The sequence below is a fragment of the Colossoma macropomum genome, unplaced genomic scaffold, assembly GCF_904425465.1.
Source record: "Colossoma macropomum unplaced genomic scaffold, Colossoma_macropomum, whole genome shotgun sequence".
NCBI classification, from domain to species: Eukaryota; Metazoa; Chordata; class Actinopteri; order Characiformes; family Serrasalmidae; genus Colossoma; species Colossoma macropomum.
In genome coordinates, this window is record NW_023495878.1 from 61,140 (window position 1) to 84,115 (window position 22,976).

General features: G+C 38.7%; 1 protein-coding gene across 2 annotated transcripts; it reads right to left on the minus strand.

The window, feature by feature from the left end:
- Positions 1–211: 211 nt before the first annotated feature.
- On the minus strand, positions 212–22,757 carry mettl25 (methyltransferase like 25). Of its 2 annotated transcripts, XM_036563835.1 has the most exons (12): positions 22,457–22,757; positions 20,983–21,147; positions 20,772–20,890; positions 19,854–20,531; positions 16,622–16,769; positions 10,469–10,563; positions 10,263–10,292; positions 9,605–9,678; positions 7,644–7,737; positions 5,785–5,859; positions 2,980–3,051; positions 212–369 (listed from the first exon to the last, which is right to left on the minus strand). In XM_036563835.1, exons 1-12 carry the CDS (start codon positions 22,671–22,673, stop codon positions 271–273), a joined length of 1,866 nt encoding a protein of 621 aa, XP_036419728.1. In that variant the 5' UTR covers positions 22,674–22,757; the 3' UTR covers positions 212–270. The 2 variants fall into 2 exon arrangements, with proteins under 2 accessions (XP_036419728.1, XP_036419729.1); XM_036563836.1 differs by lacking the exons at positions 212–369; positions 2,980–3,051; positions 5,785–5,859; positions 7,644–7,737 and adding an exon at positions 9,023–9,176.
- Positions 22,758–22,976: the final 219 nt, after the last annotated feature.

Here is a 22,976-nt window from a genome sequence, read left to right on the forward strand (position 1 = left end):
TTTAACTCTGTTTAACTTGATGAATTTGATTCAGTCAGATGTTCTGGGAAAAGACAGAAACAATAAAGACAGTCAGAAAGGAATGAAAACCGCATCACTTGTTTTTGATTTACAATTTACAGTTACAGCACTCAGATGCAGATGTGGAAAAAATGTTTATAGGTTGGAATGCTAATTAAAACACAAAAGCACATGAGTAGATAAAGTGAGTCATTTAATTTAAAAGCATAAAAAATAAAAGGCATAACTGTGGTACAGCATCTTTGGGCTTTATGAAATTCCACATCTCTTTATTCCAACGACAGCGTAACATCTGGGTGACAGAAGTGGGTCGAAGAGCTGCACCAGAGCGGAGCAGGACACATTCTCCTGTGAAAACATTTAAGCTTTATTAGGGAACTCATATTTTGGAGATACTTATGGGCACTACAGGGCCACACACAGTCTAATTTCCAGTCAAGATGGCTCTTAATTAGAAGCTACTCATTTTCATTGTCAGGAAAAAACCTGAAAACATATTTAGCAGAAAAATCAACAATTAAATTTTGTTTAGTATTTATTGTGTTCATGCTTTGCCTTTATTGCAGCTTCCATTCTTTTCAGGAGACTTGCTTTGAGTTTTTAAAGAAATTAGCAGAGATATTTTTCCACACCTCCAAAGTTCAGTCTTAGAAGTTGTTTTTTCTGCTTTTTGTGATCCCAGTAGTTCAGAATGCAAAGTGATGTTGAGGTCTGGACTCTGGTGAAGTGAAATCAAAGTTTATTTATATAGCGCTTTTAACAACAGGCGTTGTCACAAAGCAGCTTTGCAGAAAAAAAAATCCGGGTCCAAGATTTTTGGATGAGCGTCACCAATGGCGACAGGGGCAAGGAAAAACACCCTAAGAGCAAGAGGAAGAAAGCTTGAGAGGAATCAAGACTCCAAAGGGGAACCCATCCTCCTCTGGTCGACACCGGATAGCAAACAATAACAGCAGAGAATGAGATTTGACCATAGGTATAAGATACGGAAAAGGGGAAAAGCAGGAGAAACAATGTCTATGATTTAAAAAATGCTCTGGGGTGGTCACTCCATCATTCCGAGCAGCCTGTTTGATTTTCAGATTGTCTTCTTATTTGTCTGTTCTTTTCTCTGTGAGGGCTTCTTAACAGCTTCACATGCTTTCAGACCCATAGCGCTGAATTGTCTTCTCACAGTAAAGGGATGGACAGAAACCCCTGTGATTTTTTTCAGATTTGAAGCAAGAGTGGAGCTCGATCTTCTCCTCTCTCAAACATAAAAGTTTTAAGTACTGTTTATCTGATGTGGACAGGTTTGGTGGTTTACCAGGTCTTGCACAGTTGTTAGGACTCCCATTTTCTCTGGAACATCTTATGTTTTCGACTCCAATTGAAAACTCCCGTTTTTTCATTCACTTTCCCTTTACCTTCCTCTTCCTTAGACAAGTGGATCATCTTATATCTAATCTTCTCAGAAACATCTTCTGAAAGCTGAATAACTTGTACTTAATGGCTGGTTTGACTGGAAGTTGTGTTATGTGCTATAATTCTAATAAGTCTCACTGCAGCTAGAATCCTCACACTTGTACACCAGGAATGATCAAAATCATTTTGATTATTACTTGCTTTACTGGGACATCCAACAGTGAAAAGACTGTTTGGATTAGGTATGAAATTCAGCTCAGATGAAAACAAACTGCTTTAGCTTTAATCCATAATACAGCTCTCCATAATTACTTATCAAAGCACATTCATATTTTCAGCAGCCTCGCAGGCGTATAGCTTAATGATTTATATAAGAAGGAATGCCACGAGGTCTGGTGTGACTCTAATTTCCATATGCACACTTGGGGCTCACATGTCTGTCATCAAGGGCCTTTAATGAGCAATAAGCCCTTTCAATGTCTGACAAAGGCATACCGCAGAGATCTGTAGGCAAACATACAGAGCCGACGTATCACAGAGGTTTATATGACCGCCAAGTGAACACAATAAGACCATACAGAAAGGATCCCCAGAGAAACCAGCAGTGCCGATCCTCACATATAATCAAAAATTCTTTCTCTCCTCTGTTTTCTATGTAAATCGCCCCATGACTGGCTTAGCCACACGCTCTTGACTGACATCCTTGCGTGGGTGGGGGGGTTTTATGTTCAAAGCGTGTTAGGGTAGGGGGAAACGGAGGTGTAACTCTAAACTACTGAACTCCTGGAGGATGAATAGACTTGTGGAATTAAAGTAGCCACTGCCGGCTGTACAGCAATACTTTATCCTTAGTCATGTAATAATACAACCATGCTAAACTTCACTTAAACTGTTCTGGAACTCCTATATGTCACACTTAGTGATGAGAGTACATATAGAAAGTTGGTTTGAGAAGAAAAAGCACTCTCTTAAGAGCTCCCTATTAGTAAAAACATTACTCCAGTTTAGAAAGTCATGAATAAGTACTTGAATCACATGTTTTATCTTAGTTAGATACAAGTACTGCCTTGTAACAGCTTTCAACAGCCTTCAAAATAGAAAATAGCATATTCTGTCATGGAGGAACTTGACAGTTTTTTGGTTTGTGCAGTGATTATAGACATATGTGCTATAATCCCAGAGCATGTAGATTCTGAAACAAAGACCCTTCCCAACAGTCCAAGTGAAGCATACAAAGGGCTCTTTTTTCCTCTAATTACAAGAGGATTAAGAAGCCTTTCAGTGTTATATTACACAGGCTGACACACACAGAGCCTGCACTTGGGGAGCAAACTTCATTGTGGTACTGAAACAGATCCCTCTCTGACAATGCTTCAGAGTGGCTAAGGCCCCAAGGGCAATGGACTAGCAGAGAGGGACTGGAAAATATAGCAGTGTGACTGGCATCTCTGCTTAGCCCACATGACCAAAATCCTTCAGTACGCAAACAGTCAAGATACACCAAGCAGATCTCACAATCTGTGTCTCTTTAGTCTGAGAACACAAGATAGTTACCTGCTCCTTCAAGTAGCACAGTCGGTCCAGCAGGATGAGACCTTCAATGCAGGGAGCTAATGTCACTTTCAGCTAAAAGAGAAAACAACAGTGTCATGCTGAATCAAAAATAGCTCCATGGATAGTTTTCCACCATGATACACAGTATTATCTACAGCTAATGTAGTCTTATATGTATGCTTTAGGCTGACTTTACACTGTGAAACTTTCATGCAACTAGTTGCATGTTGTGAGTTGCATGCAACTTCATGGTTACATGAAACAATTCAAAACAAAGTTGCACGCAACCCATTTCATTACTTCACTACTTAGCCATAGTAGTGATATCGTTACGCTATATTAAGTTATCTGTGATTTGTTACTTCCATTTGCATATTTAATATGTAATATAATTTTTGCAGCCATCTTTGCTGTTTTTTTTTTCTATCAGCTCTTTGTATGTTAACTCTTTGAAACTGTTTTAAATGCTATTTTGGTTGCACTTTGTATGATGTCTCGCTTATCCTGTCCTAGAAGTTTCTAGAGGAACAAACCACATTTGCCCATTATGTAATCATTTTCATCTTTTGGAACTCAAAAAAATCTGAGCTTTATGTGAAATTAGGCGGAACAAGCAGCCATTTAGACAGCTGTTAGCATTAGCTGGCTTGTTAATGCAGCTGGTTACAGAAACGCTAGCTTTGAGAAATTTGTTTGTTCGTTGTCATGGCTCAGGAAACTGACAAAATGAAGAACTACCAACTCTGTACAAAGTCGATCAGGGTCTCATTTTCAACTGCCCAACAAATCATCTTCTGTTTCATTTTTTTGGCCACTGATCCAGTGAAATCAATTGTTTGAAATGATGTCATTCGATATGATTGCATTAAGTGTTTTATACATTTTGATTGGCTGTTTCATAAAACTGGTTGCATGTGACACTTGCAACTGCTGCAGCTGAGCTTCAAATAAGTAGCAAGGCGCTTTACAATATGCAACTCAAGTGCAATTCAGTTTCATCAGGGGTTAACTAGGACCTGGAGCTGAGCTCCAGTACTCTAAAATTATAGACATGTAAATCATTTCCAATAAGGTCTTCATGAAACTGGGGTTTAAATTAAAGTTAGTATTCAGCCTGTATGTTATGCCCTGTCAACTTATTATTTGAAGTTCAAATAACTCAAAACTTTAAGGCAACCCGAACGCTAACTTTTTCAAGTTAAAATTCTTTTAACAGTACAGTTTCAATGAACGTCGCATTATACGGATTATACGCCGCATTATGCTTATGTCAGATGAGGGGGGCATCACTGTTTGCTATAGTTCCAAAACAGACAAACAAAGGTTACTAAAACAGCCAACTAAGTCAATAAATTGACTTGAGAAACAGAAACACACAGGCTATTAGTCTTAATTATATTCTCATGATGTCAATGCTAAAAACTCTCAGAATTATTCCCACGTTGGTGACATCCATGGAAAAAATAGGGCTCCCTCAACTCTGAAGACACAATTTATCCCCCTGGTGTTACTTTTACTCCAGCAAATTAACTGCTGATATTTAGGGACAGTTTTCCAAACCAAGATTAAACATAAAGCTACACTAAAAATGCTTTACACTGGTGAATCAGTACTGAGTAGAGATGGTACTAATCAAATACTGAGTAGTGGGATTGGGCAGATACCAGTAGAAAATGCTGGATCAGATGTTGGAAGAAAAAAAGAGCAAACCTGATGTGATTTTGTAACAAATTTAGACTAAAATAAAACAATGCTAGTAGCTCTGCATTAAGCAAAGTGAAGCACACAGCCACATAGAGCCTAATTTTAATTTAAAAATTTAACCTGCTAAGTATTATATCAGAATTACGACTCTTCTATTTTACATCGTCTTTTGCATCGTCAAAATTAAAAAACAGAAAAGATGTGCTTTTGTGCAAGACATCTTGTTGGCTATGTATTTGTTTCTGTAGGTTAGCAGAGTGTTTGTTTGAGGAGTGTTAGAGGTATTTAAGAATAAAGTATTTTAAATGAAAACGGCTCATTTTAAAACCTAGTAAATGTCAGATCAAGATCAGCCAATATTCACAAAGCCTTTTTACATTAACATGTTTTTTATCTCTGGATCATATCTGAATATACTTTGGCTAGATCCCATTTACCCTTTTTTAACTAAAATGCATTTGATGAGATTCAGTTTTGCTTTTCCCAACGTTAAAAGCACGTCCACACATTCGTCGCTCCTGTTTTACTTCTGTTTAATTTTTCCTTGTTATAATGCGAATCGACAAGCTCAGCTTGGGCATTTTCATCAGTCGAAAATGCAAGAAGGCTCTTGGTTTGTGGCTAACTTCAGCCTCATCTACCCTCCATCTTCCATTTCACTGTTTATTCTTGCACCTGCTAGTCAGCACATGGCAGACCCTTTTTCTGCTCATGTAACTGTGTATGGACAACCAAAATGCACCGTTTACATTTGTGTTAAATGCTTTCAAGATGCGTCTCGGACCAGCACCGAATGTGGAGTGATCCAGTCGTAATCTGAACATAATGCATCCTGGAGGTGTTTACACCTGGCTTTTCATGCACTCGAGTGAGATCTGAGTGTGATCTGATCACCAAAAACGCATGTTGCTGCAAGGTGGATTATATCAGCATGGAGTCCAGGACTAGACTTAACCCATATCGAGAAAACTGACCTACAGAGTTTTGTTATTACGCCTAATTCTGGAACAAATCGCTTGTTCCATATCCTCTGCAGTGAAACAGAGGGAGTCTAATATATTCGCATTCAGCTTAGACTGAGCATGCTGAAAAGGGGCTCACCATGTTGAATGCCACCATCTCACTCATCCTAGGGCTGTACAGATCATGGTAGCTCTGGATCACACTGTCGGAAAGCTGGAGAAAAAAAGGAGGAAGAACATGGTAGAGATGAGAAGACAGGAGGATACCTGAGTCTAAGACAAGCAAGAGACTCTGTTCTCAAAGTACAGTTGAGAAAATGACAAGAGATCATTATAAATCTGTCACAGAGGATTAGGATGTGAAACATACAGCAAATCCCTGCACTCACTGGTTGTTTAATGATGCCTTATCCATCGCATGTAGCTCTATAGGCTAATGCTCTCCTAAATGTGGACACACTAAAGCGAGTTTACATAATGAGTCCTACTACAGTGTCAGAGGCAATTGTGCAGTCAGTGCGAGAGCTCATTAAGGGTAACCTGAAGTGTTCAGTTTAGTGTAAAATAAACTAGGATTATCACATAATCCCTGTCATAATATGATACTCTGAAAGAAGTAATGCACTGAATTTATTTGAAGAAACAAGACTGGATAAGGCTAGTTTTACTGGACGGCCATCAGCTGCATGGCATTTCTCACACAAGTGTCTATGATACAGGACACAGGACATGACACAGGATATCGTCGCTGTCCAAAAAACTAAAGTATCTTCATTTTGTTTGATTATTTTATTTTTTTTTTTTTACATCATTTGAACACAGCAGCTGCTCTGAGTGGACCAACTGAAATGCTCCAAAATTACTTTGAATAAAATCTCTTTGCATTAATTTACAGTAAAAGTTGAGATTGAGTTTTTTTAAAAGTCACCAGTTGGAGATACTTGTGGAGAAATGATAGATTTTGATGTATTTTTAGAATAATCACAAGTTACATTTATTTGTCAATGTAACGTTAGCTAGTTTGATTTTTACAATGTTTAATACTGTTCAAGCAAATCAAATAATTTTCATTTAAACAATACAACAGGACTCTTATTATGATAACAGTGGTGCTCAAGGCACTATGTTATGCAATTGTCTAGAAATTTCTCTGATCCAGTGGTGGAAAAGGAGATAACCTTCTGTTCTGCATTAATTTGCTTGATAATTAATGACATGGTATGTCTACTCTTATGCCAGCAATGAATCCATGAAGACAGAATTAGCCAGCTGTCCAGCTAGGCCTAAATTTTCACAACAGACTATTGTTAGCAAAGTATCATGTGTAGAGTCAAGCAAAACGTACATTTGCTCTTGAAAGTGTAAAAATATAAGCAAAAACTTAAATGTCACTTTACAGAGTGGTGATTCTAAAAAAGGAGTCAACATATCAAAATATTTTCCAGTTCTTGTGCACTTGTTGGTCATGTACTATTGGTTGATGACTGCATTTTCACCTTGTTACAGGAACAGTTAAAAATATCTAATTATGGCTGCTTATACAGCATGATAAAAGAAAAAACAGTCCAACTGTACCCACCACTGTGTGTTAAGTTTTTAAAAGATACAAGATGCATCTGTTATATTAGAGTTATATTGATAGTATGGGGAGTGTATGAGGGCAACACTTGAGCGTGCATGTTTCAACAATGGACGTCAGTTGCTCATTTAGTCACTGACTGGCTAACTGTGGTCATAGATTGTCTAGAAAATACATCAACATAATTTTGTCTTTGTTCAATTACTTTTTTCAAAAGCTGAGCTGATGTATTTTATGTCTTGTGTATTTTATTCCTGTGGAAATTAAGTATACATTTGAATAATGCATTACTTTCCTTTCCAGGAAGCAGACTCAGACCAAACCAGAAGACTTTGGTGTCTTATGACTTTGGTGTCAGTACAAAGGAGAGGAAAAAACAGTTTCCTGTCCTTTGCAATTTCAGCGTCACCATCCCTCACCTTTGATTCATCCAGGTCCAGTTTCCTGAGTGCTCTTCTCACGTAGTCCACGAACGAGGACGCTTTAGAATAAACATTTCCGACACGCTTCTCACTGCAGAAAAGAACAACAGCAGCCTCATTGAAAGAGGTATAAAATAACCTTGTTTACAAATTGATTTCATAACAAGTCATTAATGGCTGCAATATGGTTACACACTGAGTACAAAAGGAGACGACGCAAAACTCAATGCCTCAGGTCTATTTTCAGCTTCACAGCTTGCAACCATAAGCATCAGTCAACACTAATTTAGGGCTCAAGCTGTGCTGTGAGGTCAGCATCAAATAGCCGGAATACTTCAGTGCTCCAAAAGATTTACTGCTTATTGCTAAATATTTGGATAGATTGAATGACCATCTAATGATCACTGGGGAAAAAAAGTAACACAAATGCAAACTGGAAAATAATGCATACATAGATCCATATACACTGAGAATGTTGGTCCAAAGTTGTCACCGTTACACAGTGTATAGTGTATACTAATTCTGTTATATAGCCTGTGTTATATAAGCGCACAAATGTTTCAAAGTTGAATGAACCTCCACATAATGTAAAGCACCACATGTCCAAGGCAAGAACTAGACATTTTGCATATGTATGTATATATGTAGTAATAGTCAAAATGTTTGGGCACAAATAGAAGTGTTTTCCTTATTTTCACTATTTTACACATTTTATAATAGTACAGAATGTATACAAAACGTGAAATAACAAAAATGGAATTATTCGGAGACAAAATACAAACTATGAGAGACGAACTTGAACATTCTTTCATTCATTGGCAATCTCTCAGCCAGCTTCATGAGGAGCCCCCTGAGAGGATTCCAACAGGACTGAGGAAGTAACACATATGCTGAGACTTTGTTGTTTAAATAAATAAATAAATAAATAAATAAATACACAAAAATATACACATAAACAAAAATATTTGTTGAGGGAATACAAAACTACAGTACTGTGCAAAGGTCAGAGACCATCCTTCGTGTATTCAATTTCCAGTCAAAACAGCCATTAAGCAATCAAATTTATTCATTTTTCAGCATCAGGGAAGCAAAAATAGAATATTATTTAGCAGAAGATATATTATATATATATATATATATATAATATTATATATATATATTATATATATATATATATAGTCAGTACTTAGTGTGTCAATCCTTTGTTTCCATTTATTTAAGGAGACTTGCTCTCAGTTTTTTAAAGAAACCTGCAAGGATATTTTCCCACACCCCCAAAGTTCAGTCTTAGAAGTTGGTTGCATTTCCTGCTTCTCACAATCCAAAAAATCTCAGGGGTGGTCAATCCATTGTTCTGAAAACAACAGCAGCTTCTTTATTTGATACACAAATGTTCTTCTTTTTGGCCCTCTTTGTTGTCTTCTCACAGTGGAAGGATGGACAGAAACATGAGTAGACTTTTTAGCACTGAAACAAGAGGGCTTGTTTTTCTCCTCTCTCTCAAAGATGAAAGCTTTAAGCACTGTTTATCTGATGATGACAGAAAAAGGATAATTTGGCTTAATGGCCATTTTGATTGGAAATGAAATCAATGAATATATATATATATATATATATATATATATATATATATATATATATATATATATATATATATGTGTGTGTGTGTACATATACATATATATACATATATATATATATATATATATACACACACACACACACACACACGTTCATTCATGTTTTAAATGTAAATGTACATTTTTTGTTTTGCAAATAACATCATACAAGTCACCAATTTCACTACCTATATTTGCCTTAGAAACAAATTTTGCCTTCAGATCAAAGTGTGTACGTATAACTGTCCGTTGATATTAAACATTTGTGTCATTTCCAAGTAGTAAACGTAATATGATAATATTATTACATACATAAATAAAATGCATTCTAATAGGTACCTCTTATGAGCATCATAGTGATCCCGTAGAATAACATGAAGGACTGCCCTGTAGAAGAGTGATTCCATAGGAAGCTGTGACAGACAGGTGAAAAAGACTATCAGACCACATTTGACATGGAACTACTCAAATAATTACGCATTTCAATTATTCTCACATGTTTAAACGTTCACATCTGTTTAGGATCATTTTAAAGGTGTCTCCCATAAAGATGATTTCCTTCAGACATTACTTCACTGAAAGCCCTTGACCAGCTTCATCCTACTTTGCGGATGTGTCCAAATCAGATCATGCAGCATTTCTCCATGACCATTATGAGAAATGGAGATATTCAAAACATACACACACAAATACAGATGTGTATGCATATGTGCACCCAGATAACAATGCAGAAAGACAGAACACGCAAACTGTTCTGGCTCTGTGCCTCTGTTTACTATCAAAAACAAGAAAATATCATGTAAAGAGCAAACCATATCAGCTCATCTAATCACAGAGAAACATTCATATTCCTCCCTCCTAAAATGGCAGGATTGGTATTCAGCATGGCCTCCATATCGCTGTCAGCTGTACAAACAGCTCTTGCACAAAATCTCTCTCTATATGCAAATCCAGGATGTTGAATGGAGGCATGAATATGACTTAATCATTCACTCACCCCTCCTCCGACTGACACCCTCTCCAGAGCCTATGAAGAACAGCAGGAAGAATAATGAGGAGCTGGAGACTGACTTTGACACCTCAGCACTGTCATATTATGTCAACTATGTCAACCTCAAGGACAATTACATCGGCCCATATGTAACACAATTGAAACCTCATACTAAAGTTTAAGCCAACAGTCTCATTTGTGTTTTTCCTTACCAGACATGCCGACATCCTGGCGTTTCTCCCACAGAAGCACGCTTGCTCTCTCAGATACTGACTCATGGGAAACCCAAACACAGCAGTCTCACAATCTGCTCAAGAAAAATAGAAAATGTGAAAAATAGCATTAATAACCAAGCTGTGACGAAAGCTGTGCTGAAATAAAGCAATAAGCTATAAGAGGCCATGAGTTACAGTGATTTTACCATGGTTAAGCGGTGATGTTCAGCACAAGTGAAGCCCAGTCCACTTGACTGTGGTAAAATCCCTGCAATGCATGGCTTTGAGCGTCTTACTGCTTTTATGAAACAGTGGCAAAATACAATAGGATAAAATACACCTATGTACAATGAATATTTTTAATATTTAATATTTTAATATTTTTAATATTATTTCAAGAGCAGCACAACAGCCTTTATATACCCATTTTATCTAATTAAAAAAATGTTCAAAATCTTTTAAAAGATACAGAGAAATGGATCTAATAACCATGCAAAACCTGGTAGTCCATCAAACCTGACACCTTCAGATAAATGGCATTTAAAGCTTTTATCTTTGGGAGAGAGGAGACAACCCACAGGTGTGTCCATCCTTCCACTGTGAGACAACTCAATGCTATGAGTCTGAAAGGATGTGTAGCTGTCAAGAAGCCTCACTGAGAAAAGGAAATAGACAAAAAAAAACAAAAAAAGACGCAAACAAAGAAACAAAGAAGCTGCTGGTGTTCACAGAACACTGGGCTGACCACCCCAAAGTCCAAACCTTAACATCATTGAATGCGTTTGGAATTACTTGGATGGCGAAAATGCATTTTCATTATACACAATACGAATGATCATATTTCATTTTGACAAGTAAAAATGCAACAATAATGGTGCATTTTTAAAACTGCTAACAAAAACAAAAAAAAAAACATTTAAGATTTTGCATAGTATGCTGCATTACATTCAATTAAATAGGACAAGTTATGCTCCTTTTATAATGAAATATGCAGTTGGTCAGGGCTCCTCAAGAACTGCCGATATCCACAATACACTCAAAAAAGTAATTAATCTCAATAAAAGTAAAATATCATATTGCACACTGCTACTAAAAACTGTAATGAAGTGTAACAAACTGAAAGCTGTAATGAAGGCAAAGGGTGGACACACTAAGTACTTAAACGTTTTAATAATATATTTATATAAGGCTATATAAAGCTTCTATGTAATTTAACATGCTTTTTAGTTGTTTCATGACATTGAAAATGAATTACGAATGAAAATGAATAATAGTTAATGGCCATTTTGACTAGAAATGAAGTAAAAAGAGTCTCTGCCTTTTGCGTGGTACTAACAACATTGTGCATGATATGTACGGTGATTTCACAATGGCATTGAATGTGGCTCTGCCAATCAGATTTCAGAAGTGAAACAATCCGTTTTATAATGCAAGCTAGATCACGATTGCTTCACTGCCTCAAGAACGGCCACTGCAGTGGAGCGCAAGCCTGCGCACCACATGTTCTAGTCAGGCTGCCAGTCAAAAGAGCTTGGGCTGGAGTGTTTAGGCCTTATTCCTAATGCAACAAAAGCTCTGTTTACACCAGCCACCATGCTAATCCAAACCCTGCCAGGCTGAACAAGAGCCAGAGCCAAGCACAAACCCAGAGTGTGTGAAAGAGTGTGTGTATGTGTGCGTGGGGTAATAGGGTGTGTGAAAGTTGTGCGTCATGCTTAGCAGGACACAAACACCAGTGCTTTTACTTGGACTCGATAGCGTGCGAGTTTCTCACACTCTGTAGGGACACACGGTCGCTGTGGGGCCTGAAGTTGGATTCTCTCCAACATGCTTGTGTGTGTATTTGTCCACTGACCATCACGTCATCATACAACACTTTCAATTATGTGAAAATCTGGTTACAAGTTGACTCAAAAGGGGCTTCTTGAGGTTGGAAATGAGAGAGGAATCTGAGCTGAAACTAATACCAGTGGCTTGTTGCTCTGGAACAGCCTCATTAATTCTGTTTGAGTCTCTTCTGTTGTTGCTGTTGGCTCTTCTCAGGAGGAGCGACTCTGCTCTGATTGGGGGTAAGTGGTGTTAGCGTGGATGAGGCTGCTGTACTCCTCTCAGAAAAGGACGGCTTTACTAAAAGCTCTCATGTCACTGTTATTCTGTGACTCAGAAGCAAACAGAAGGGGATGCTTGGCCAGACACAGATGAATCCTAATCCAGGACTAACCAATTGGGAATGCCAATTAAGGGTGGGTGATGCAGCAAAAACATATATCGTGATACTTTATCACAATATTTTGTTTTCTCAGTTAGAATGGACAAAAAGCACCATCAGAAACAGAAAAAAATCCTACACTTAGAATTTACAATAATCATTTTCAAAAATAAACTAAGAAGGAATGTGGAGAAATTAAACAGCTGGTAAAAAAGAAGTGGCTAAAATCAGACAATAGTGTACTACACTAGCATACAATCAGCTACTTATTACTATGCAGTTTATGCAGTTGCTATACATTGCTTGTTGTTCATAGGCTCTCTATAACGGGTCTAAGTAGGGGTTTCATTTCTATGTATCTTTTGCATACATGGTGCTTTTTCCACATTGTTTTCAATGACGGAGATGTGTTTTGCATGCTGATTTTGCACGCTGGGTGCCTCACATTATAGGGGCTGTTCAGACGATGCCTTTACAAACTCTCTCAAGCGTGCTTCTTTTCACTGAAAGAGTTTACTGAAAGAGTTCTATATTTTTTATTATATATGTCAGTTGTTTAAATGTTTATCAACCATCTTCCACATTCTCTCAAATCAGTTGCATGCATTAATCAAGCGCATTAACGCAGCCCTCAGAATCGATCACTGCTTCTTTTTAAGAATGAGACACATCCCCTCATGCACCCTGCACAGCTGTGCTCAAGTAACCTGAGTCTAAAGCATTTTTTTCTATACTGACCAATCAGTTTAAAAGTAAGAGGCCTTCAGTAACAGCTGTAATGGGGGAGGGACACCAATACGTAAAAAAAAGAATCATAAAATATGACATGAAATAAAAAAAGTTTTATTTTAGTTTACCCTGTTTTTTGCTAGCAGCATCACACTTGCTGGTTTAGAGCAGTAGTTAAACGTTGCGCCTGGACATTTAGAAATTACAGAAAGGTAGCACTGCTGATTGACAGTTACGATACTGCTGTTGTTTATTAACAGGGAGACGATGAGCAGCATTAAAAAATTTGCAGTGAGTGAACCTCCAAAAGGATAAAGTCTGTGCAGTGCACCTCACATTTTACCGCCGTCTGAACCCTTCCTAACTCTCAACAGTTGGTCTTGATAATAAATGCACTTGTTTTGTGGTCTAGAAGTATTGATAATACTTGGGATACAGAAAAGTATACTGTGATATAATTTATTACAATAATAATAATTTATTAATATATTGCTCTCCCTTACAATCAGTGCAGCATTGAATTGGGAATCGCAATTAGTAATTAGTAGTATCCTTCCAAAAATGCACTGCATGTTGGAGAACTACTGAGAAGAACTTTTAAGTCTTCCATCAGGCTTTTCACCATGTTATATTATACCTTGGTATTACTCCGGTTTCGATCTAATGATATTCTATAATGTTATGAGAACATTTTACTGGGTAAACAGAAACGAATATCTTCACGTGCTCCATTGGAAAGGGCTTGACCTTATCCACTGCAATTACAGGGTCAGATACATCACCTTTCTGCTCATAAAATGCTATTTAGATTCTATAGGTCTGCTTTCCTTTCCCTAAGTGATTTTGAAGGGAGCACCTTTTTTGGCGGTCCACCAGTAAGGTCTGGTATTTCTATTGCCTGTCACATGTAATGTATTGACCCCTTTAAGGGTGCTTATACTTCTTTGCTTGGCTGGGAAAATAAGTAATAATCCCTCCCCCACGGTCTAGCGGAAAGTGACAAATGAGCCACTGGTCTGGGACAGACTCATAAAGCATACGAGAGCACTGCTGAACGGCCTCGACTGTCGACTCTCTCCAAGTCCCCACTGAGTGACTCTGTGTGTGCGTGTGTGCATGTGTCAGAAACCATATGTTCCCTCGGGGCTTGCTGGAAGTCTTTTGGGGAGGTGCCATGCTGAGAGAGATATGTGATATCGAGGCTCTGTGTTGGCAGTGGACTGAACTGGGCTTTAAAATGCATTACATGGAGGGAAGAAACACACAGCCACACATGTGGGTTTTCCATCCACCTATTTTTGGAAATATTGAAAAAGTGCAAAGAGAAACCTGGATGGAAAAGCCAGAAATAAAAAAAAGTGCAAAAGTGTTTGCTTGGATAGGGCTTAACGATTTGTGGAAAAAATCTAATTGTGATTTTTCTGACCAATACTGATTTAAAATGTGATTATTTTCTTGAAATTAAACTCCAAGCTTGTTCTTTTTGCCAGGAGGACTAGCACATTGACTTTGTCATGAAAGCTGAATGTAATGTGCAAGAATGACAGTTCATAAGCTCTACATTATTAGGTTATATTGTGTAGAGTATAATTAAAATAGCAGCTCTTGTAGTTTAAAAACTGCACTCCTCTGAAGTGCAATTTTGACCTTCACGATTCATCATTCAGCCCTATGCTTGAATGACATGAGAAAGTTGGTTTATCAATAAAAGAGAAATGGGAAAAATGATGATGGATTTTTCAAACGAGTGATGACATAGTGGGAACAAAAGTCACATGTTTGGCACTATGTCCAATTAAAACTGCAGCTGTGACGTTCACAGTGGTTCGGTAGGCGGCAGTGAAGAGGGACACCAACTTCAGGTCTCATTAAAGAGGCTAATAAAGGTTCAAATCCTTCCGTTGTACGCCATGTTACACATAACCACAGCTGATAGAAATCATGATTGATTCGTATTTTCTTTTACTGACAAAAAATTGTGAAATGCTTGAACAGAAATCCAACCACTGAACGTCTACACATACTCAAGTCCGTTCACATTACCAGGCTGAAGGCTTTGCTCTCACAGGAAACTCAAATCCAATTTTTGGGCACTACCAACTTAAGCAAGAAAGATTTTCTCCAGTCTAAACAGAAAAAATAAAATAAAATAAATAAATGAATTAATTAAATAAAATAAAAATAATAAATAGATCAAATCCAACACTTTCTTCAGTCGGATTCAAGTCACATTTGTACAACCAATTTGATCATAAAGATTTAATGCTCTTCCGTCATTCGGTGCACGGCACTGTCAGAATATACGACATGAAAATCACATTTTTACCTGCCCTGCCTAGGTCAGCATATCTATGCATGCATTGTTACTGCGACAACGAATGTGGACTGGTTGAAACTACAGCCTAACCACACAGATCAGCTTTAGTCCTCTGTAGCATCTGAGAACAAAGTTGAAGTGGCATAAATCTGATTTTTTTGAGCTGTATGAGCATAAAAATTTAATCAGATTTAAGCCACTTTTATATATAGTACTAGATCAGATACATATCTGATATGTAACCATGCAACTGTATGAACAGTCACATGAGACTGATTTTTTTTCACGTTTTGTGTATGCACACATCATTGTCATCATCAGCTTCAGAAGCAACCTGATAACTAAATGTGCACACGTGGGTCCTTTCAGGACATATGACTCGCTTAAAAACATATGTGCACTGTCAAGGCAAAATGATCTGATCTGAGCACATAAATAATCAGAACTGAGAAGTAAGGCCTGTAAAGTGAACATATCACTGCTGTCGGAACAAAACCTTGTATCTCCAAAATGGTAACTTTACATGAGAAGGAAAAAACATACTTTACTTCTAATGTAAGTATGGAACCAGAATTTTCAAATTATGTCAAAAACTGAAAAACGACAAAAATGGAAATACGAGGTTTTGGACTGACAGCAGCGATATGAAAAGTCCTACTTCATACATGCAGCTAGCACCATTTCAATGGGGGAAAAAAAACCTTAATGTGACACATCTATTCCCCAACGATTTCAGCAATTAAACATCACTGTAGCCTTCTTGGCCAGCTAAGATGATGTGTCCCTCATTATTACTTAATCTGTGGTGAAAGTGACTCAGCTCCTGCAGTAACTTTGAGGGTCTTTTATAGAAAACAGCCATGGGTGTGTGTTGAGGGGCTGGGCGTGCACTCACCCTGCCCGCCCTGATCAAACTGCTCAGACAGGAGGTGGTAGCAGCAGCCTACGCTGCAAACAGCCTGAAGCTCCGGCTTGGCCACGAACATTCGCAGAGTGCTGGGAGCCAGGTCTCCGCATGTATGCAGGCCAACCATGACCGCATCCTGAGACAGAGAGACAGAGAGAGAGGAAGAGAGAGAGAAAAAGTAGAGTATAATTTGGTGAAATCTCTCTGGCAGCACAGAGCATAATGTAAGCATCCACTTAGTCTCTGACAAACTGCTGCCATTGATCATGCTCATCATACGTCACAATGGAAACATCTCATGCACCAACAATGCCATTCCTAATCCTAAGCCTAATTTCCCATAATCAACATAATTAACATGATTAGAATAATTACTGCGATCGTGCTGTCACGTCAGGGGAATGAAGCAGCTTCAAGCTGCTCTCTATTAGAACCCCATGGCTGCTGCGCTCTCATATTACACTTGTAGCCTAGTTAAATGAGTGATGTACATGCGCAGCCAAGACTCATAAGAATACATTCAATACATTACTTCAAATTAACCCTCTTAGAAAAGAAAATAAACACTAGAAGTGACTCTGCACAAAAAAATGTAATACAGAAGTGACCAGTCTGACAGATCATGATGTGTATATTAGCCTTAGAATCTTAAGTTTTATTAAGAGCAAACATCTCATCAGGGCTCAACCAAATTACTGCGTGGTCAAGAAAACTGGCCGATGCTTAGACCCAACAGATTTAATGACATTCCCAGTGAAATCTCAACAATAAAGTGTGGATAATATCTCTCTAAATCAGGGGTGAACTCCGGTCCCGGAGTGTCGGTGTCCAGCACAGTTTGGAGGTTTCCCTAGTCAAAACACTCCCACTAACCCTGGCCATTAACACATAAGTGTAATCAGGTGTGTTCAAGTAAACACTTAAAAATGATAGTTCTGCAAGGGTTCTTTACTAAAGAAGATGGTTCTATATAGAACCATGAACACTCTTTCCATGAATAAAAGGGGAATGTGTTGAATATGGTTCTATTTAGAACCTTTATAACACCAAAAAAGGTTCTTTACTTGTTACAGTGTCAAGCTTGTAATAATAGAAGAACCCTTTTTTGATGCTAGATAGACCCCTTTTCAAAAAGAGTCATTATTATTGAACGATTTTCTTTACTAAAGAACCCTTGTAGAACCACGTATAGGTGAAACATCGAGCTGTGCTGCATGCCTGTCCTCCAGGACCGGAGTTGGCACCCCTGCTTTAAATATTTTATAATAAAACCACATTCAAGTATGTGTCACTGTGTAGAACAATCAAACATGGCCTACAGCTCCACGCTAAGAGAACTCATATTTCAGAGTTCAGCACTGTGAGAGCTGATACCATTTAACTCTTTTAAGGTCTTCATTTTTAAGGTTACGCTTTAAGGTTAATCTTAAGCAGCTTGCTTTTACCTTTGCATTGTTATAGTTTGTGAATAGACCAAAAACTGACATACAGGGTATATAAAGTAACAGAAGCATCACATGAAATACTCATACTTACTGGGTGTTTGATCAAAAACACCTTCCATATACAGTGGTGTGCAAAACTTTGGGTGGCCCTGGTCAAATGATGTTTTGTTGGTTTTCTAAGTGAAAATAAGTTTTTACATTCACACATACATACATTTTAATACACAACTACTATTGATTTGCTAAACATATTGGGAAAAAAACATAAATGTGGCTTGTGCAAAAGTTATAACACATTTTACATTTTATGTTTTTTTGTTCAATATGTTAAATTCAGCAAATAAACATTAATTGTGCACTAAAATGAGCAAAAAACGGCATATTTAAGTTTGTTCCCTGTAGAGCATGTGTTTGCAATTTGACTAGGGGTGTCTTTTGCATACAACTGTATGTGCACTTTGTAGGCTTACAATTACTGACTGTAGCTGCAAAATTTGTTAGCCCCTTTTACCATGTCTGTCAAATTAAACAGACCACCATAGGACCACCACTGACCAGATATTATTTGAGTGATGGGCCTTTCTTAGCAAAGCAGTGACACTGACATGATACAAGTGTGTCAAGCACAGCAGTGTTGCTGGAGTTTTACACACATCAGTATCAGTGCCGGGATGGCAATAGTCCACCAAACAAAAAGACACCCAGCCCACAGTGGTCCTGTGGTCAGAATCTGCCCACTGAAGAGGGGCTAGAGGATGACTGACACAAATGGAGTGTGGAAAATCAGAGTTACACTCTCTAACTGTACACCTACAAATGAACCAAGGTGTTTCTAATAAAGTGACCAGTAAGTGCATACAGTGTTCAAAAACTCCAGCAACACCACTATTCCTGATACACTCGGACCAAACAACACTAGCATCCAGACACTGCCTACTTCCCAGTGCCCACATTTGGTTTTCAATTCTAAACAAAATCGAGTCTCTTGACCAAGTGGTCACTTCCCTTGGAGAAACTTTCCCTTTTAATAAACCTGTTTGGCTGGACGAGCTGTTCGAGCTGACCTGCGTGGCCTCATAGATGCTGTTCCATCGGCTGATGTTTGCTAATATCACTCTATGAAACATGGTTTTACATATAATAAGGTGCTAAATAAGCTGTTATTGCACCAAGAGGCTTTTCCTGCAGTACACAATAACGACCAACGACCAAACCTACACTGGACGACGTCAGGGCAGACCAGATTAGCAGGTGGAACACAACGGTCACAAAAATAGCAATGTTCTTATTAAAATAAAGTTTTTCATTTTACAGACATTTGGTACTAAAGCATGCTTATTAATTGTAAATACAATGCGCATGCAATAAACATGTTTCCATAATTCTGGCCACAAGATTCATTAGCTCAGTGGGCCGAGTGGCTAGTGCAAAATTTCTATTATATGCCAAGACCATGTTAATGTCAATGCTGTCCTGAGAATGGTCAACCATCCAATTAATATCTGGTCAGTAATAGTCCTTTTCCAACAATGGACAGGATAGAGGGGAGCTGAGAAACTGCAGTAAAAGATTAGCTACTGTCTATAATTGTAAAACTAGAAGGTGAACCTATATGGTAGATGTTTCTGATAAAACGACCAGTAAGTATAAGTATTTCATATGGTGTTTCTGTTATTTTGGACACCCCCGCGCATGACAAGTGGCAACAATCGTACTACTTACTAATGCATAAAAACTACTGCCATCAAACTGGTGTAGTATTCCTGGCCCCTCACCTCTAGTTCTGAAATCAGTGTCCTGAGCTCTGTTTCTGCTGTAACATAGGAAGTCAAAGGTGAGAAGAGGTTGCTGTTGTCAGTGTTTCCTCTCCCATTCCGTGCCTTCCTCTCAAGGTTATCCCTCTTCCTCCTCTCCCTCTCCTCCAGGCTCAGCTGGCTGGGGGGAACACGGCGGGTGGCCTGCTCCATGATGTCAGGAGACAAGGCAGTGAAGAAAGTCTCCTCTGAATCAGCATCTGCTGAGTCCAGTGCACAGTCTCTACGTCCATTTGTGATTGAGAGAACATTAACGGCTGGTTCCGCTGATGCACCATACTGGACTTCAGCCATATGACTCTCAACATCAGTGCTAGCGTGGTTTTCCACCTGTTCAGTGCTCCTCTCTTTTTCACTGTCCTCCACAGCTGTCCCTTCATGTTCTGTAGGAGCTCTGTGCCACTGATTGGCTCTCTCTTCTTCTTCATCTCTACTGCTTGTGTCTTCGGGTGAGACTTCTTGGTTACTCTTGACCTTGCTGTGTCTTTGATAGGCTCTAGAAAACTTCTTGAGTTTCCTGTTCCTCTCCTGAGCACCATGTGTATTAACACTGGAACAGTCAATGCCAAACACCTGCAGGTCATACTGCAAAGTGAGGAATGAGCACAGGTAACCTTTACCTGAGCCCACATCTATAACCTGAGAGAGAGAGAGAGAGAGAGAGAGAGAACAGCACAGCTGGTGAGAACAACATCTAAAACCATCATTAACCCTTTAAAATGCAAGAGCCTCACTTTCATAACTACATAACTTGTATATTAATTCTAAAGTATCTACTGAAAAATGTATAGAAGTCACTAAAAATAAGTCTTAAGATCAAAAACAATACAAGATCGAAAGGTTCCTGTGATTGTGACAGCAGTATGAGATGCTTCTTACTTGTTTGACTCTGCAGCATTTGGCCAGACTGGCCACAACTTCAGACATAGCTGGCACCTCATGGGCCTTCTTAGAGTTCATGAACTCATCAGGGAACAGAGCTCCATCAGAGATCCCATCTGAAACAAATACACAACTGAGAAACAGTCTAATCTAGCAAATAATAGATATTACAAATGTTTGTTACAGGATAAACAGTCACCATGCTGACCTTGGGCATCTGCAGACATCACTCTCAGAGTGTCCATCACTGCCTCACGCTGCACACACACCCCAAGTCCTGGTAGTGAGTGGGTTTTAGCTGCCCTCAGCAGAGCTTCTACATCCACCAGCTTCTTTGTGGCATCACAGAACCCAAAGCTGATGTTTTCATTCACTGCAAAAAAGGACTGTCTTACATAAATACAAGAAAGGGAAGTTTGCAGCATAAATTATATAGTTATGGTACTGAACTCTGCCTACTTTATATTGTACTACTGTAGATTGGCAGATCACAGCCAACCCTTAGGGTCCATGTTTCATAGAACAGTGGCTGCATCTCAAATAACTTCATACTTTCTACACAGTGCACTACACTGACTTCTACATCAAAACAGTCCACTTTATAAAAATAATCGTTTTACAGCACCATTCATACTAAGAACCAGCTCAAAGATCAAAGTGCTTCACAAAAGAAAAATAATACATAATGACATAAGAGACATAAAAACATAAGACAGCAATAGTGATTAAAAAAAGACAAGAACACACAAAAACGATAAAGTTAAAAAAGTAACTAAAGCAGTGAAAACAAAACAGCAATTTAAAATATTCATTTAAATAATAATCACAAAAGAAAGGATAAGAAGAAATTGTTAAAAAAATAAGTGGAGATGCCAATTATAACTCATATTAGAGAATCTCCGGTGTCCGTTTTATCGGTTCCACTTAATATGTAGGTACACTTTGTAGTTCTACAATTACAGACGTCCATCTGTTTCTCTGCATACTTTGTTAGCCCCCTTTCACCCTATGGTTCAATGGTCAGGACAACTACAGAACCACCACAGAGCAGGTGTTATTTGGGTGGTGGATCATTCTCAGCACTGCAGTAACACTGACGTGGTGGTGGTGTGTTAGTGTGTGTTGCGCTGGTCTGAGTGGATCAGACACAGCAGCGCAGCTGGACTTTTTAAAGTGTCCACTCTCGGTCCTCTCCTTTAGACACACCTACCTTGTAGGACCACCTTGTCAGAAACAGCAGTTCATCTGTTACTGCACAGTTTGTGTTAGTCATCCTGTGGTTGGCTGGCTGGATATTTTTGGTTGGTGGACTATTCTCAGTCCAGCAGTGAGACATTGAGGTGTTTAAAAACTCCAGCAGCACTGCTGTGTCTGATCCACTCCCAGCATAACACACACTAACACCCCACTGTCACTGCAGTGCTGAAAATGATTCACCACCCAAATAATACCTGCTCTGTGGTGGTCCTGTGGGGGTCCCGGACACTGAAGAACAGGGTAAAAGTGGGTTTATAAAGTATGCAGAGAAACAGATGGACTGCAGTCTGTAATTGTAGAACTACAAAGTGCACCTATGTGGTAAGTGGAGCTGATAAAATGGACAATGTGTAGAAACAAGGAGGTGGTTTAAATGTTATGGCTGATCAGTGAATGTGAGTTTAATCTAAAACGCCATTACATACATTTTAATTTGTCCTCTGCTGCCCCCGTGTGGTCTCGAGCGGAATTCAACGCCGTCAGAACCTCCTCGGGACTCACAGCCACGAACGACTGCCAAACATCGCGCGTGTAGAAATCCACCGTGTGCGCGTTCGCGATGCTTAACGACACCGAAAGAAAGCGCTGAACTTCGTCTATCTTCCTCTTTAAATCGTCAGCAGAGACAGAAGAAAAAGCCATCACGAATCGACAAACACTACAGCCGCTGCTGACACGCCGCCCATACACACAAACACACACACACACACATCAGGAGAGTGACGACTGAAGTCCCGAGGCACAGCTAGCTGCACCAAGAGACATGCTTTACAAACTCTATTCAGCAAGAGACCGTCTTTAACCTACCTTCATCCTCAGAAACAGCTGCATTTTCATTAAAGCTAACTATGTTTTATTGTTCTGCGTGAATGTTCCGAAACATAAAGATTTATGCGAAGCGATAGCTCAAGTTGGATTAGTAATGCCTGCAAGCCACTGTCTACG

Coding starts and splice junctions, on each gene's coding strand:
- mettl25 (XM_036563835.1), bottom strand. CDS start 22,673: ATGGCTTTTTCTTCTGTCTCTGCTGACGATTTAAAGAGGAAGATAGAC. Junction 10,293..10,468: donor CCAGGATGTCGGCATGTCTG/GTAAGGAAAAAC, acceptor TGTTCTTCATAG/GCTCTGGAGAGGGTGTCAGT. Junction 7,738..9,604: donor CACTATGATGCTCATAAGAG/GTACCTATTAGA, acceptor TCTTTTCTGCAG/TGAGAAGCGTGTCGGAAATG.